Source organism: Ambystoma mexicanum, chromosome 1p (assembly GCF_040938575.1).
Source record: "Ambystoma mexicanum isolate Mex_15411 chromosome 1p, UKY_AmexF1_1, whole genome shotgun sequence".
Classification (NCBI taxonomy): Eukaryota; Metazoa; Chordata; class Amphibia; order Caudata; family Ambystomatidae; genus Ambystoma; species Ambystoma mexicanum.
The window spans coordinates 1,114,043,676-1,114,059,211 of NC_090921.1; the positions used below are offsets into that span (position 1 = coordinate 1,114,043,676).

Genomic DNA, 15,536 nt, shown 5'->3' on the forward strand with positions numbered 1-15,536 from the left:
ATCATTTGACTTTTTCCTATGAATTGTACCTGAATCTTTACAGTCTGGTTTGGTGACAGCTCATATAACCTTATTCGATCATCCTTTCCCTTTCAGGTTGAGAATGTATAGTTTAGTTATTTCCTACTTTTAATCTGGAAATATTGGGTTAGGATGTGCTTTGTGTCCCCTGTTCCAGGGCTCTTGAGGGTGTGGAAGGGTTTAGAGAGTCCCTGGTAAGGCGATCACGAGTTTACATCAGTGAATATCCATTCTGACACAATGGAAAGAAAAAGAGAAGCCTGGCAGGCGTACACAGGTGCAAATCCTGCACCCAGAATCCGATACTGACACGAGATTGGTGGGCTGATGTGTTCATGGCAATAGGAGGAGGGTGGGTGCAAGGATTAGGAGTACAAGAAGCCCTAGCATGAGCAACGTTTGGGGTTGAATCCAGCCCCCTTCATGCAAATTCATAGGAATATTTTGATAGGTGCAAGGGATCCTATTTATGCGTACATCTTGGAACAATACACCTAGTCATGAATTGACCGTGGTGTGTTATAAATGCTATATTATATCATATCAAGTGTGTGCAGGGGTTATGAGGAGGAATGCAGGGCATCTCACATTGATATAAGACATTATGCAATATATTTTTGGGGGAGTTTTTCTACAAAAAGGACATATTTCAATTGTGATACATTTAAAAGCTTGATTTTTACAGATCCATTTTAGCTTTTTAAACAAAATGGACACGAACATGACATTTAAAAAAAAATACTTTATTTAAACAGTTGCAACATACATCATTGTTACAATGGTTGAACATATTGATGGCATGGTCTTTTGGCGATAGGAAACTAGGTTCTCATCCCCCGGTCCGAGGGGTGAGGACGTGGGGGGGAGGGTTGATGGTATTAGGCAGTCTTAAGAAAACGTTTCGCCATCTGTGGTTGGTGGGTTTGGGCCGGGTAGATTTGCTCATACTCCAAGAATGGTGTCCAAATGTTGGTGAAGTTGTGGAGAGTGCCCTCCTTGGCTGCTGTGACCTTTTCTGCCACCAGAATATCCCAAATCTTCACCCACCAAAGCTGTAGAAGCGTGCCCTCTTGTGATTTCCGTTTGCAAGCTATTGTAATTTTTGCGGCCAGGAAAAGTTGTGTGATTAGCTTTGCCGAGGTTCCGGTTCTTTAATAGGCCTCTGGGAGCGGGGCCCCTAGTAGTATCACCTCAGGTTCCAGAGGTAGGGCCATGTGAGTAATGGCCTCGATCGTTTTTATTACAGTTTCCCAGAAGGATTGTGTCCCCAGGCAGTCCAACCACATGTGGAAATTTAAAAAAGCAAAGTTATTTCTTTGATGAAATCACTTATTGACAACAGAAATGTTTCGGGTGACTTGTCTATCTGAAACCCCCTATGCTCCTGAAAACAGTTGTATGCACTACTGCATGACTAATCAAGGCCAAACACAAATGCATCGCAATCACAATGACATAGGCTCATGATAGGAAAGATTTTCCTTTTGCTGCTTTCCTTCCATAGACTTCAATGAGACTTGATATGTTTTTGCTATTGTCTGCATCCTGACCTGACATTTTGGAGTTTAGTAAAGCCCTCAGCTTTACTTCGCTTATTTTATTGAGCATTTGTAAGGCGCTTTATACAAAAGAATTGTGTTTCAAAGCGCCTTGCTTTTGCTCACTTTTTATAGGGAGACTGATCAGTCCCTAAGACTATAAGTACTGGGCGATACTGTCTTCCTTGGTGTAGTCTTGTATTTTTAAAAACGTGCACATCACATCACCTTCCCCAAACTGCCATTACCTTACTGTGGCCTCTTAGAATCCACCCCCCCCCGGGTGATTCTGAAAATCCATATTCCCAAATCCATATTAACAGAACACGTTACTCAAAAGGGGATAGCACTCGTTTTAAAGAATAAACACAGTCTCCAATTCTTTAGAATAATAAATCAAGAGATTTGTACTTTTGTCATTTTAAGGTCTATAGCTAAAAGTGGCAGTTTAACGGATGAAAGAATTTGATGGTCTATGATTTTTCTGAATGGCATAATAGCTTGGGAGGGGGCACAGTGGGTGATTTTGTGGCTTGGGAATTCAGTAGTTTACTAGAAGAGAGGACATGGGGTTTTATTCCCACTTGCTGAGGTTTGCCGGGGTGGGGTCGAAGAGGAGGGGCAGGCAAGAAAGTGTGCAATGAGGGATTGCCCCAACTGTTCACTGAGGGCAGACAGGCACTGCAGTTGTGCAAGTATGGGAATATGAGAGCTCCTTGCCCCATTACATCTAATGCTTAAAACGGGGGATTATATTTCTGTGACGCTGATACAGAACAAACAATAGTTTGCACTACAATTTATTCCCCTCCATTTTATTCATATTTTTTAAGTAGGTGTCGTGCCACAATATTTTTGGTACTAGACTGTCATTTGTGCTAAATACAATATCACACAGATCCACCTCAAATCAGAAAGGAAACAAACAATACATCTTTAATAATGTACTTCACCTCCAAAACAAAGGTTCCCCTTTTGTACTCCTTGAAGCTCTTGGTTTGGCTGGCAAGTTCTCCACCATAATATGTTTGTAACCATTCCACACCCCTTTGCTTCCAGTCTAAACGGCCTGACCCATAGTCTTCTCTCAGGACGATCTTGCTCCTTAGAAATGTCCTCTCGAATCATCACTCGCAGTCCGAACGGTGTAGAACCCCAAATCCATCACAATATAATTCAAAAAGCAACCCAGGCAGCAAAGGGAGAGACATGATTTATTTCCAGAAAGCTGCATAGACAGTGACAAGGACATTGCCATAGTATCCTCGTCCCAACAATGTGGTCCAAAGCACAGAAACCTAATGGGGTTTATTGTGTTTTAAACAATGAGCCTAAGCCGCATACACAGTGTGTATGATTCATTTAGCCAGTTACATTAAAAGTGTACTTCCTAACAGAGCATACTCCGACCTTGAGGGGTTTGGCTTTCAGCACCATTTGAGGCTTGTATAATTCAGTTCAGCCAACCCAATATACTTAAAGCTAGCAGACCTTTCCATTACACATAATGCAACCTGATCAGGCACCTACTGCTCATGCAATCCATATTCCAGCTCTCAGGCAGCAAAGTATGCCTTCATGTGAAGATAACAGGCGCATTGCTGGGTGTTCCTGTGCATGAGACAGAGGCTTGCATCATTCCCGCATGGCCTTATGGGCTCTTATGTGCCTGCCCAACAACTAAATCTCTCACCGCGTCACTTCCCTTAAACATGGCTTTCATTACTGCATCATTCCCCATCAATAGCTGCGGTTCTGCTCTATCCGTGGCTCACGTACATCTGCGGCTAATCAGAAAAGAACTTCTGCTGCCACAGCAGCACCTTCTATGTGATTCCATCCATTCTGCAGAATCTTTCACGAGTTCAGTTGATCTGGTGCACATTATCACACGTTGCACTTATATTACCCTTTTCAAAAAGGGTCTGGAGGGGTACAATCGTGTATGTCATCTCATGGAAGGTCTGTCACCTTTTATTTGTGAGAGTAATGCTGGGTAGTTCTTTAATTATGATGTAGTACCATTTTGTACTTATAAGCAGTCCGAGGATCTTAAATGGAAAGGTTATCAATCATTTAACCCCTGTAGGTGTCATACACTACTGAAAAGCTCAACATACATTGAGTTATAGTTTCCATTTACATTGTTTTACAAAGATTTACTCGAAATGATGGGCATGAATAATTATTCTCGGTTAAAATGTCAATTGGTATGGTCCTCTTTGGAGTAATTTATGAATCTAAAAGTCCTGTCTTTCGTATGTATAGTCTGATGCCTAACAAGAGTTCCTTTTCGACTGAAGGTTTTCCCACATACAACGCACTCATATGGTTTCTCTCCAGTGTGTATATTTAAATGTCTACTGAGAACTTCCTTTTGTCTGAAGCTTTTTCCACATATCGTACATGGATACGGTCTCTCTCCTGTATGTATTATTTGGTGTCTTATTAAAACTCCCTTGCTATTGAAACTTTTCCCGCATACATTACAAGAATAAGGTCTATTCCCTGTATGTGTTCTTTGATGTTTCAACATTTTTGATGCTGTAGAAAAGTTGCCTTCACACTCAGTATATGTGTACTGACCTTTTTCTGAATTAACATGCTGGTGTCCACTCTGACTGCCATTTGGACAAAAGGATTTCACCATTTCAGGATACTTATATGGTCTCCAACTCTGTTTAGTGTCTGAGTCAGGTGAAGCCATGTCTACATTTCCCACAACCCCCTCACAGTTTCTGAATTGGTCTGATGCCAGTAAATTCAGTGTTCTCTCATGTACATTGGAATATGTTGTATGCTGTAAACCACTTTGCCAAAGAATATGTTTTTCTTCTCTCTGTTCCTCGTCATATATTGGCGACATCGGCCTTGCAGAATGAGTTCTCTCAACAAAGTTCTGGACCACCTTTGCTTTGACCTTTTGTGCTGAAGATTTGCTTTCTGATGATTTATTGCAATTTGAAGGCTGTCCAATCTTCCTTCTGGTGCTCATGCTTCTATCATCTGTTGGATTACAATTTTAATAATTATTATTCGCTTTTTACATGTCAAATTGTGCAGGACATAGACATTTACAGCAATATTGTAATATTCAACCCTGTCAGAAATGAGAGCACTGAGTCACAAGAAGGACATACCTTTATAGAACTACTGAAATCTTGTGTGTGGCCACTAGAGCAGTGATGTAGAGCATTGCATATATAGAGACAGTCATTCAATTTCTCTTTTGTGGAAGCGCAGAACATTGCCATAGGGCAACTGACAATAAGCAGACAAAGATCCATGTTTTGTAACGATCATTAAAGACACTGCTGGGGTGCTGGTGCTAAGAATGCAGCCATACAAGGACCGCTGAGTTTGATCCTACTGCCAGGGTCAATACAATTCAAAACAAAGCTCTCAGCCTTTTATCTAAATAATGCATCCCTTCTTGGTTCATAGTTTAAATGTATATATACAAGCGACCTACCCAGTAATATCCTTTCTGGAGTTTGTATACATTTAGTCACATTATTTGCATAGTATGCCTTCTAATCGTTGGTTCAGAGTAGTTGCTTACTTCAAAAGTATAAGTAGGTGTTGAAAAGGGTGTTCATGTTATAACTCTCCTAGGTGCACAGGATCCAAAAATGCCCCTTGCTTCCTACACCCTCAGATTGTTTGTTTTCTGTAATTGTGTTGGACTGAAAGCAGGCTTTGTTAGTGTTAGAGCAAAGTCTTCTGTGTTATGCCAGCATGGGCAACCTGGGTGGGTGGGTGCATGTAACTCTAAATCAGGGTTGTCTGACTCCAGACTTCGAGGGCCGGAATCCTGATATTTTCAGGATAGCCCTCATTGGTATTCATGAATAAAATGTGCGTACAGTTGAATCATGGTATGCAAATTTATCTAATGAATATTAATGAGGGGTATTCTGAAAATCCAACATGTTTCCGGCCTTCGGGGCCTGGAGTTGGACAACCCTGCTCTAAACATATACAAACACCATCAAGACTATTAGTGGGTATATAATGTTTATCTTCTGGGGATTTCGAATCTGTTTCGACTTGATTGCATAGGCTACCAGTCAATGGGAGCATGTGCAGAGGTGGGCAAGCTGAAGGTATTGGAGAAAACAAGTTACAGCAGGACCCATCCTGTGGCCTGACGTAGTGCCTTCAGGGTGTTTCATTCTTTTAAGCCTGTGTTGCTGTCAACAACCTCCTTAACAAAAAGGTGTTCTCGGTGCAATGATTTGTTAATTAAATTTGCTTGAGCTTCCAGTTTGAGTCTGCTTACTTGTAATCATGCATATCTATTTAAAACTGATGCATTGGAAGCTTGCTGACTGGTAGTTCTCCTGCATCAGGACTGTTCTTCATTATCACGTTTGTGGCTAATTGCCCCTCAATGATGGTTTGCCTCACCTTAATATGTACACTTTGCAGGCAAATATTTAGGTAGGTCTTTTTGAGTCTCAGCTGTCTTAACTACTAATAATGGCTGCTGCGTTAGCTATAAATACATTGTATGCCATGTAGCACCCATCTTTCTACCCACAAAAACAGTGTTACCGTCCTTATTCAGGAGGAATCACTTGCGGAAATGGGTGCAGCATAGTGCTTTCATACTGCGGTCATAATCACAAGATCAGTCATTCATTTACCCATCATCATACGAGGGTTGGAGGGGGATGGTTTGTACTTTTTGTTTATGCTGGCATTTACTGCTTGAATAGTGGTAGGTGGGGCTAAAGAAACTAAGTTGTCTCCTAAAAACTTTCAATTTAAGGACATACTGAGCTACTATCTTTGGTTCTTGTAGTATATCTTTAATACATTCTCTTTCCTCAGTTTCTCTGCTGCAAGTCTATATTAAAGCATGGCAGCATGTGCAAGCAAAGTCCCATACATTGTTTGATCTGCCATTGTGGAATCTGATGGTGGAGGTTCTGTATCATCGAAGGCTCCATTGGGTACTCCTGTGGTTGCTCACTATCAAGTGTGATCCCTCGCAAAGCACTGTGCGTGCCTGAGGAAATGACCACTGGTGGTGCCTCAATGAGAAGAGTGTTGTACTGTTCTAGTAGATAGGGTTTCCTATCTTACATGGGATCTATCCCATCTCTTTGGCCTTTCTTGCATAGGTAAGCTGATATTAGCCAAGGTTTGCTAAAGAGCGTGCTCATGGCATGACGGTGTATCTACCTCTATGCTACATATACCCTGTATGTCATGTTCTTTAAACTCTTCTCAACATCCTCCTCACTATACTCTTCAAGTTCCCACTATTCCTGGTGGCCACCTCTCCCTTGCCGGAGTGTGGGAGACAGTGTGTCATCGGCTAGAGTATACCCTTCTTGGTATGACGTTGAGAGGGTTGCTTGAGGGTATCAAAAAGGGTGATTTTAAAAGTTCTGCCTCGTTGGGTGACTGTCTTTGTCCTATTTTGGAAATGGAGACTGTTCACCCCGAATAATACTTTCCTGAGACAGTAATTTCAGTGGTCAATTTTTTGGAGCCCGCCAATAGTTTGTGACTTTTAGCATCTGACTTTTCACCTTGTTTGGGTGTCAATGTTTTGAAAAGCATCCCTATGGAACCATGTTCGGACCTATATTCATTTTAATTTTACACCATCCTTTTGCAGCATCTTGTCTTGAAATAGTTTTTTTCAGTGCTTTATGCTTTGACCGCCATGCTTGGAACCCTCGTTTTTGCAGTCATGTTTTACTGCACCATGTTTGCAACCTTGTTTTTAGGAGTCATCTCTACTGGCACCCTGTTTGAGTTTGCTCACACTCTGCCCTTCGATGACGTGCTTAGATGCAGTGTGCTTCTATTTTGTTTTCTCGCCACCACTTACTTTTGAAGTAAACATCTTTTAATACTCAGGACCAACCACTAGATGGTGGAATATGCAGAGCTTGAGACGCTAAAAAGATTCACAAGCCCAGGAAAAAGATATATATATATATATATATATATATTTTCAAGGACAAAACTTTACTTGAAGTGCAGTTAAGGTGATAATGTGAGTAAACCCAAAGCCTCAAAACCCTTGAAATTCTGCGCATCGGGACACTCAGGACCGGCTTAACTCGGTGCATTCCCGTTGATCTTCCCCATAATGCCATATCCCCCATAATCCCATTTTGCATGAGATTGTAAATTCCTTCTCTTATAATATATATGTGCTCTTGGGCTTTGCAACAGCAATGCACTGAGTTAAACTGGTCCTGAGTTTCCCAATGCGCTGAATTTCAAGGGTTTTGTTGCGTTAGGTTTACTCACCTTGACTGCACTTCAACTAAAGTTTTGTCCTAAAATTTTAAGGGTTTTGTTATACCATCGTTTTTCTTCATGCTCATGGTATATTTTTCAACGCCTTTGGCAATAGGCGTAACATTGGTTACCTATTGGGGTGTGATGCAATACACCCAATCAACTTGCCGCACAACTTCTCTCCATGATACCCTCGCCTTCAGGGCCAATTGAATGCCACCTTTGATCAAGCAGTTTGATCTCTACTAACCCACTGGCACGGCGAGTACAGACCATTCTGGTATGCCTAATGGCCATGTTTGCTAAATTATTCTTCATTCTTTCCAATGGACACTGTACCCTGTTGTCTGTGAATATTGCCTAAGGGAAACCCTCTCTTCAAACAACAAAATAAAACACCCTCTAAGAACTTGCCCCCCCCAAACTAATCCTTGGTTAGACCCCAAGACATCTACCCTGGGTGCCAAGGAAGCCTGCACCGGCAAGAGTGGAGACTCTTTAGTAACTTTAGACTTGTCACTAATGGAGCAACCATGGCACAACCTCAGTAGCCTATCTGCTATTGCATCAATCTCTGGCCACGAGAAAGCTCACCGGAGCCTCCTCTTTGTGAGATTGTACTGCATAGGTACCAGTCTTTGTCCCTTCTACCTGTGCCTGGCTATGTGACTCAAGTACCACCTTTTCTTGCCCCATACATGTTACGCACCATAGGTCTAGATCCCTCTAGAAGAAATGACGGTGGAGAGACAGTGATCAAACCAACCAGGAGGGAGATGGTGAGGAACTGCAAGACTGCATCACGAACCGCACAGCAAACCGGCAATCCGAACGCTCTATGCAACCCAGAAATGCGCTGGGGAATTGATCCTACTTTCAGTGGGACCGCAAAGCGGTTCACCTAGCAAACTGGCAATCCTGATTCTCCAACCAATCCCTATAAGAACTTTGGAACTAGTTAGACTTTAAACGAGCCACCATTGTGAAAAGATGGGAGACATACAAACTTTGACATTGACTATACTTTAAGCCTCCCGCCATTCCCCAAAGCCGGCAGACCTGCACACAAGAAGGCGGCAGGCTTAAAGCCGGTTATATATGTCTTTGTCCTTGTAACCCAGCCCCCAGGGAAAAGGAAGCCAGCAGTCTTCCTGGGAAACCAGCTGAGGGAATGAACCAATGCCAAGCGGTAGGAGGAGGATAAAAAGGGGCAGGGAAACCAAGACAGTGTGTGTTGTTCATGTGAGGTTCAAAAGACCAGGCAGAGGAAGGAGGCTGCAGAGGAGCGTGGAGGATGATTGCTGAAAGGGTGTGCAAGGCGAGGTTTTGGTTGGTGGGAGGAAGTGGTACTTGGGTGTGAGAGTGCTTGCAAGGTGTGCGAGTGAGGTCAGTGAGTGAGAGTAGAGGGTGAATGAAATTGATTGGGAAGGTAAGCGAGTGAAGGGACAGTGACTGAGGGAGAAGCCTTTGTTGGAGCGCTGTGTAGAGTAATAGTGTGGAGAGGGACGAGGAGTAGTGTGGAGAGGGACCAGTAATAGTGAGGGGGGAGAGGAGATAGTGGCAGTGAGGAGAAAGTAGTAGTGAGGAGAGAGTAGTAGTGGGGAGAGTAGCAGTGTGGAGAGTAGCACTGAGGGGAGAGTAGAAATGAGGGGAGAGTAGTAATGAGGGGAGAGTAGCAGTGAGGAGATTGGAGAGTAGCAGTGAGGAGAGGGGAGAGTAGCAGTGAGGAGAGGGGAGAGTGGCAGTGAGGAGAGGGGAGAGTGGCAGTGAGGGGGAGAGCAGTAGTATGGAGAGTATTAGTGAGGGGAGAGTAGTAGTGAGTGGAGAGTAGCAGTGAGGAGAGGGGAGAGTAGCAGTGGGTGTTAGGCAGAAACCTGTGCAGTTCCCTCTGGGACCACTGCAAAAGATTTAAGACTACAGGTGTTTGGCAGTAAACCCACTTGGTAGCAGTCTGTACCACACAGATTCACTTGGTAGGCAGTATACAGAGTATTCACAATAGGTCAAGAGCACACAACAGAACAAGTAAACACTGACCAGGGCTTGGTGTAAAAGAGATATAATTATTTATTTAAAACCACATCTAGAAAAACACACAGGCACTAATAGTAAGCAATTCAAAAACACGGTCACTAAAAGATATACACTCCCTTAAAAGAATATTAGACAAGTCTTAAGTAAAGTCCCACTTATTTTCAGACAGCGGTGAGCGCTTAACGTAGATGGCACTCTAATAGTTCGTCTTAAAAAGGGAGAGAAAAGCAGAGAACAAATTGAAACAGATCCCAACACTTTTACAAGAACATAACAAGAGAGGAAGGCAAAGTAAAACCGTGAATTCAGAGTCAGTAGGCCGGATCCGCTTTAAGAGGATCGAAACAAAATGTGTCCAAGGTCACACGGTTACAGTGCACAAAAGTCTTGTAATGGTTCAAAAAGGAGTTGGACCAAGGAAAGGGACCAGTTAGAGGGTCAAGGCAGCCAGAGAATTAAATAATTAAAGTTGGTAGCCTCGAACAATGGGAAAATCCCATAGGGAAATATTCGCGGTCGAATATAAAAAGTAGTTTCCACTGCCACCAGCCAAAACTCGATCAGGGGGGACGGAGACATGCCCCCTCAACTAACAGACCCCGGGGCAATCGAATTGCCCCGACCAGTACGTCCACAATATGATGGTTTGTACTGGTTTCTGTTAATAATTTGGGACTAGTAAAGCCAATGGTGACTTTACATGCCCTGGGAGACAGTAGTCAGTCCCAGTGTATGGAGTCTATGGTGGGGTGTCACTATGACACCCCTGTGTTACTGCACAGAAGGTGCTGTGTAACACACATAGTAAAAACACATGAGACCCTATGGAGTAAAGTACCCCATAGCCCATAAAACACATCACCAGTCAAAGGAATACCATAAATCATGTCCAAGAGTGGGAGAAAAAGAGTCTCACTCTTGGCAGGAGGAAAAAAACAAACTCCAAAAATCCAGCAAAGCTGCTGGGGGACTCACTAGGTTAGGAAATTCAGCCTAAAGAGAGAATTCTCCCTAACACTTGCCTCCCCAGACTAAGGGACAGGAGGATTTAATCCACTCCTGGATGAATCTCATACCTCTAGTCGATGAAATACATCCTAGAGAGACCATCAGCATTTTGGTGGTGACACCCTGACCTGTGCTCAATGGTGAAATCAAACCCTTGCAGGCAGATTGACCATCTCAATAGTTTTGGGTTTTCCCCTTTCATTTGTATTAACCATCTCAAGGGTTGGTGGTCAGTCTGAATGACAAAAGTAGAACCATACAAGTATGGCCTAAACTTCTTCAGAGCCCACACAATAGCAAAACACTCTCGTTCAATGGTTGGCCACCTTGTTTCAGGATCCTTCAGTTTTCTACTGATGAAGCAAATGGGGTGCTCCCTACCTTTCCCATCCAGTTGACTGAGGACTGCACCTAGTCCTACATTTGAAGCATCTGTTTGCACAATGAAAGTTTGGTGATAGTCAGGAGCTCTGAGTACTGGGGCTTGGCAAAGAGCCTTTTTCAGGGTTTCAAAGGCCTGATTGCATTCCTCAATCCACCTAACCTTTTTAGGGAATTTTGGTGTAACGCTCACCTGGCTCCCACGGAGGCGCTGGTCTGGTCTGGGTTGCTGTGGACTCTTGAAGCGTGATGCGCAGAATTCGGACCACCGATTGAACAGGACCCCCAAATCTTGCTTGTCTGGCCCATAGGAATATCCTTCTGCAGATGAGAAAGGGGATTAACTGTCTGCTGAATAGTGTGCTTGCTCCCCCCTTCCCCCCTTCGTTCTTCTCTGACTTCCTCCAAAACCCCCGGTTTAAGCTCACCTTATGGTTTGGAAGGATGAACTCTCCATCCTGCTTCTGGTGCAGGGGCGCGCGTTCGTCCAGTTACTTCACTGGTTTTTAGAATGGAGCTGGCAAATCCACTTGACTTTTCTGAGCGATACGCCGTAAGTATGAAGATGCAAAAGTTCAATTGTGAGCCTCCTTTTATGTTGTTTTTTCTGACCTTTATTTCAGGTGCAGAACAAAGGCGATGCGTTGAGGGGTTAAATTGCCGGTGGTAAAATCAGGTGAGTTAGTGATGAGGGCGACCCCTCTAAATGTCTTTATAATTCCCCAGTAATGTCTTTTGTCCTTTCCCCATAGGGGCTGGGGTACGGTACCTGCCAAAGATGCGGCGCCGACCCGAGATGTGGAATGGTTCACCAAGAAAAGCCGGTAAGTAATATGGCTGAAAATTCGGCTTTCCTCTTGTGTTCCCTTGCTCACCTTTTGTCTCTTCTTCTCTCCCTTAGGTGCAGAGATGTGGCGACCGGTGCTGAGAGCCGCGATGGAGCTGGGCGGCGTCTCGGGAACAGGTGAGTGAAGCGCGGCGCTGCAGCGAGCAACGCGGTGCTTTTAAATGGAAGTCTTCCTTCAGGAATGCTGGCGTGAAGATTCCGGATGCAGGTAAGAAGGTTGAATAAGTTCTTGGTTTTCACCTTTCTCTTCTCTTATTCCCTTACAGGTGTTCCAGGTTCGAGGTGGGCGTGGCTGGAGTCCAGGTGCAGGAGCAGATACGGTGAGCGTTCAGCTGCTTGGATGCAGAACAACGCGAAGCACGTGTGGCTGTCCGGGCGTGGCTTAAATAGCCTTGGAAGAAGTTCCAGGTGAGTATTCTTCCACAGCCCCACCCAAGTAACAAAATAGTTCCTTCAGAAAAATAGTCCCTCCTAAACCTCATTTGGCTTGGTTCTTCATGCAGCATTGTCTGCATCAGGTGAGTGTGCAGCATGGTCTGCTTCAGGTAAGTGCACCAAACACTTCCCCTTATGAGCCTGGCGCCTATGGCGCCTGGACTGATGTCCAACATGAGCCTGGCGCCAACGGCGCCAGGACAGAGTCCGAAGAGCCCTTATAAAGGGCCGCTGGGCTTTTACCCGGGGGCGTGATGCCTTCTCCCGGGGGTGCTGGGCCTGGCCTGGTGCTCCGGGGGTAGGCATCATGACAGCACTCCCCCCCCAAGGCCCCTCCCAAGGTCTTTTCCCCAGGAGGTTTCGGTTTGTTTGGGAAATTCCGATGGAACCTTTTAACTAGCCGATGTGCATGTACGTGGTCGCTGGGTTCCCAAGATCTTTCCTGAGGCCCGTACCCCTTCCAATCAATTAGATAGAAAAGTTTTGATTTTGAGATCTTAGAGTCCAAAATGTTCTTCACCTCGAATTCAGGCTCCCCATCTATCTGGATTGGTTCTGGTGGCTTTATTAATCTGGTTCCTGGTTGCACTGGTTTCAAAAGCGACACATGAAAAACGGGGTGAATCCGCATGTTAGCTGGTAGATCTAGCTTGACTGCCACTGGGTTAATTATAGCTTTGATCGAGTAAGGGCCTAAATACCTTGGATTAAAAGTCTGAGGTCCCTTGAGCGATAAGTGTTTGGTAGCCAACCATACTTGATCCCCTATTTGGTATGGAGGCGCCTCCTTTCGATGCAGATCCGCATTCTTTTTGTATTTCCCTTTCGCATGTTGTAAGTGTGCAGTAGCATCCTTGAAGGCTTGAGTAATCGTAGAATGCAAATGGTCCACTGCGGGCATTTCGAGGCTCAAAGGTGAGTCCAAGTCTGAAGTACGAGGGTGATGTCCATATAGGGTATAAAAGGGGCTCTGACCAGTTCCAGAGTGTATCGAGTTATTGTATGCATATTCAGCAACCCATAAAATATCCTTCCAATTACCCTCCGATTGGTGCAACATACATCGTAGATATTGTTAAAGGGTCTGGTTTGTTCTCTCCGTCTGACCATCGGTCTGTGGGTGGTGGCTGGTTGAGAGTCTTACGTCGATTTGTGCCAGTTGACATCACTTTTTCCAAAAATGAGAAATAAACTGGCTTCCCCGATCGGAGATTAGTATGGACGGGAATCCATGCAGACAAATGATATTTTCGAGGAATTCCTTGGCAAGAACAAAAGCTGAAGGTAATCCTTTCAACGGAATAAAATGGGCCATCTTGGAAAATAAATCCACCACAACCAGAATAGTATTGTATCCATTACAAGAGGGCAGGTCGGTGATAAAATCTAGTGACAAGGTGTGCCAAGGTGCTGGTGGAATGTCTAAGGGTTGAAGAAGACCGGCGGGTTTTGTTTTTTGACCTTTGTTTTGGGCGCAAACTCGACAGGACATCACAAAAGATTTAATATCCTTTCGCCAGGACGGCCACCAGAATTGTCGTTTAATTTTTTCCTCTGTTTTGACAATGCCAGGATGTCCTTCCATCAGATTATCGTGATGACGGGAAATAACCAGTTCTTGCAATTCCTTTTCTGGCAAAAATAAACGTCCTTGGAAGTAAGGTAAGCCATCGTTGATTGAAAAGGCAGACCCCCTTTTGATCCAATCCTGCAAGGCTGAAGAGTCCAGGAATAGTTTTACCCGTGCTTGAATGTCTTCAAGGGTTTGTAAAGTGGTTATCCCAAGATTCTTTGTTCGGCACAGGTTCGGAGTTTGTGTCCATTTCTCCCATTCCAATTCGAGATAGCGCGTCCGCTTTGCCATTCTTACAGCCGGGACGGTAGGTGATTACAAACTCGAACTCAGCAAAGAATAAAGCCCATCGGAGCTGTCGTGAAGACTGAGCCTTGGCAGTCTTTAAATATTGTAAATTTCGGTGATCAGTGATCACGCTGATGGTATGCCTGGCACCAAGAAGATAATGCCGCCAAGCCTTAAAGGCGGACTTAATGGCTAATAATTCCTTACCGGTGATTGCATAATTTATCTCCGGCGGCGAGAACTTTCTGGACCAAAATGCTACGGGTGCAGTTGGTTGGTTTCGGGGTCTCTCTGAGACAGGACAGCTCCCATGGCTAAGCTGGATGCGTCGGTTTCGACTATATATGGGAGATCAGGACGCGGGTGTTTCAAAATAGGTGCGGACGTAAATTTAGCTTTTAATTCCTGAAAGGCCTGTTCAGCTTCCTCGGTCCATTCAAAACATTTATTCTTCCGCAAGAGTGCAGTGATGGGTTGCACTACCCGTGAAAATTCCGGGATAAACCTGCGATAAAAATTGGCAAAACCAAGCATGCTTTGGACACCTTTCACCGAACTAGGTGATGGCCATTTGAGGATGGCATCCACTTTCCTTGAGTCCATTCTGACCCCTTTAGGTGTCAGGATGAATCCAAGAAACTCAACCTCGGTGGTATGGAAAACGCATTTTTCCAGCTTTGCAAACAGTTTGTGCTGGCGCAATTTCTCAAGGACGGCCCTGACATGTTTTCTGTGATCAGATTCCGAAGAGGAGTACACCAGAATGTCATCGATATACACGACAACACAGACATCGATGAGTTCCCGAAGGACATAGTTCATGAAGAATTGGAAGGCAGCAGGCGCGCTGCACAACCCGAAAGGCATCACCTGGTATTCGAATAGTCCATATTTTGTACGGAAGGCCGTTTTCCATTCGTCGCCTTCTTTTACTCGTACCAGATGATAAGCCCCCCTGAGATCTAACTTGGTGTATATGCAAGCGTCCTTCACCTGGTCAAGGAGTTCAGGGATCAAAGGCAGAGGGTAACGATTTTTAACAGTTATCTGGTTCAATGCGCGGTAATCGATACAAGTTCTAAGGTCGCCTTCTTTTTTTGGCACGAAGAACAAAGCCGAGGATGCCGGAGACTTTGACGGGCGA

The 15,536-nt window shown here is 44.4% G+C and overlaps 1 protein-coding gene across 3 annotated transcripts in view; it reads right to left on the bottom strand.

Moving 5' to 3' along the window:
- Positions 1–743: 743 nt before the first annotated feature.
- LOC138449115 (zinc finger protein interacting with ribonucleoprotein K-like) overlaps positions 744–15,536 on the bottom strand; it is a 361,705-nt gene continuing 346,912 nt past the window's right edge. For all 3 annotated transcript variants that reach the window (XM_069604746.1, XM_069604745.1, XM_069604744.1), the window contains one exon: positions 744–4,565. In XM_069604746.1, the coding sequence (XP_069460847.1) occupies positions 3,763–4,565 (803 nt within the window). In that variant the 3' untranslated portion in view covers positions 744–3,762. The remainder of the gene's footprint in view (positions 4,566–15,536) is intronic.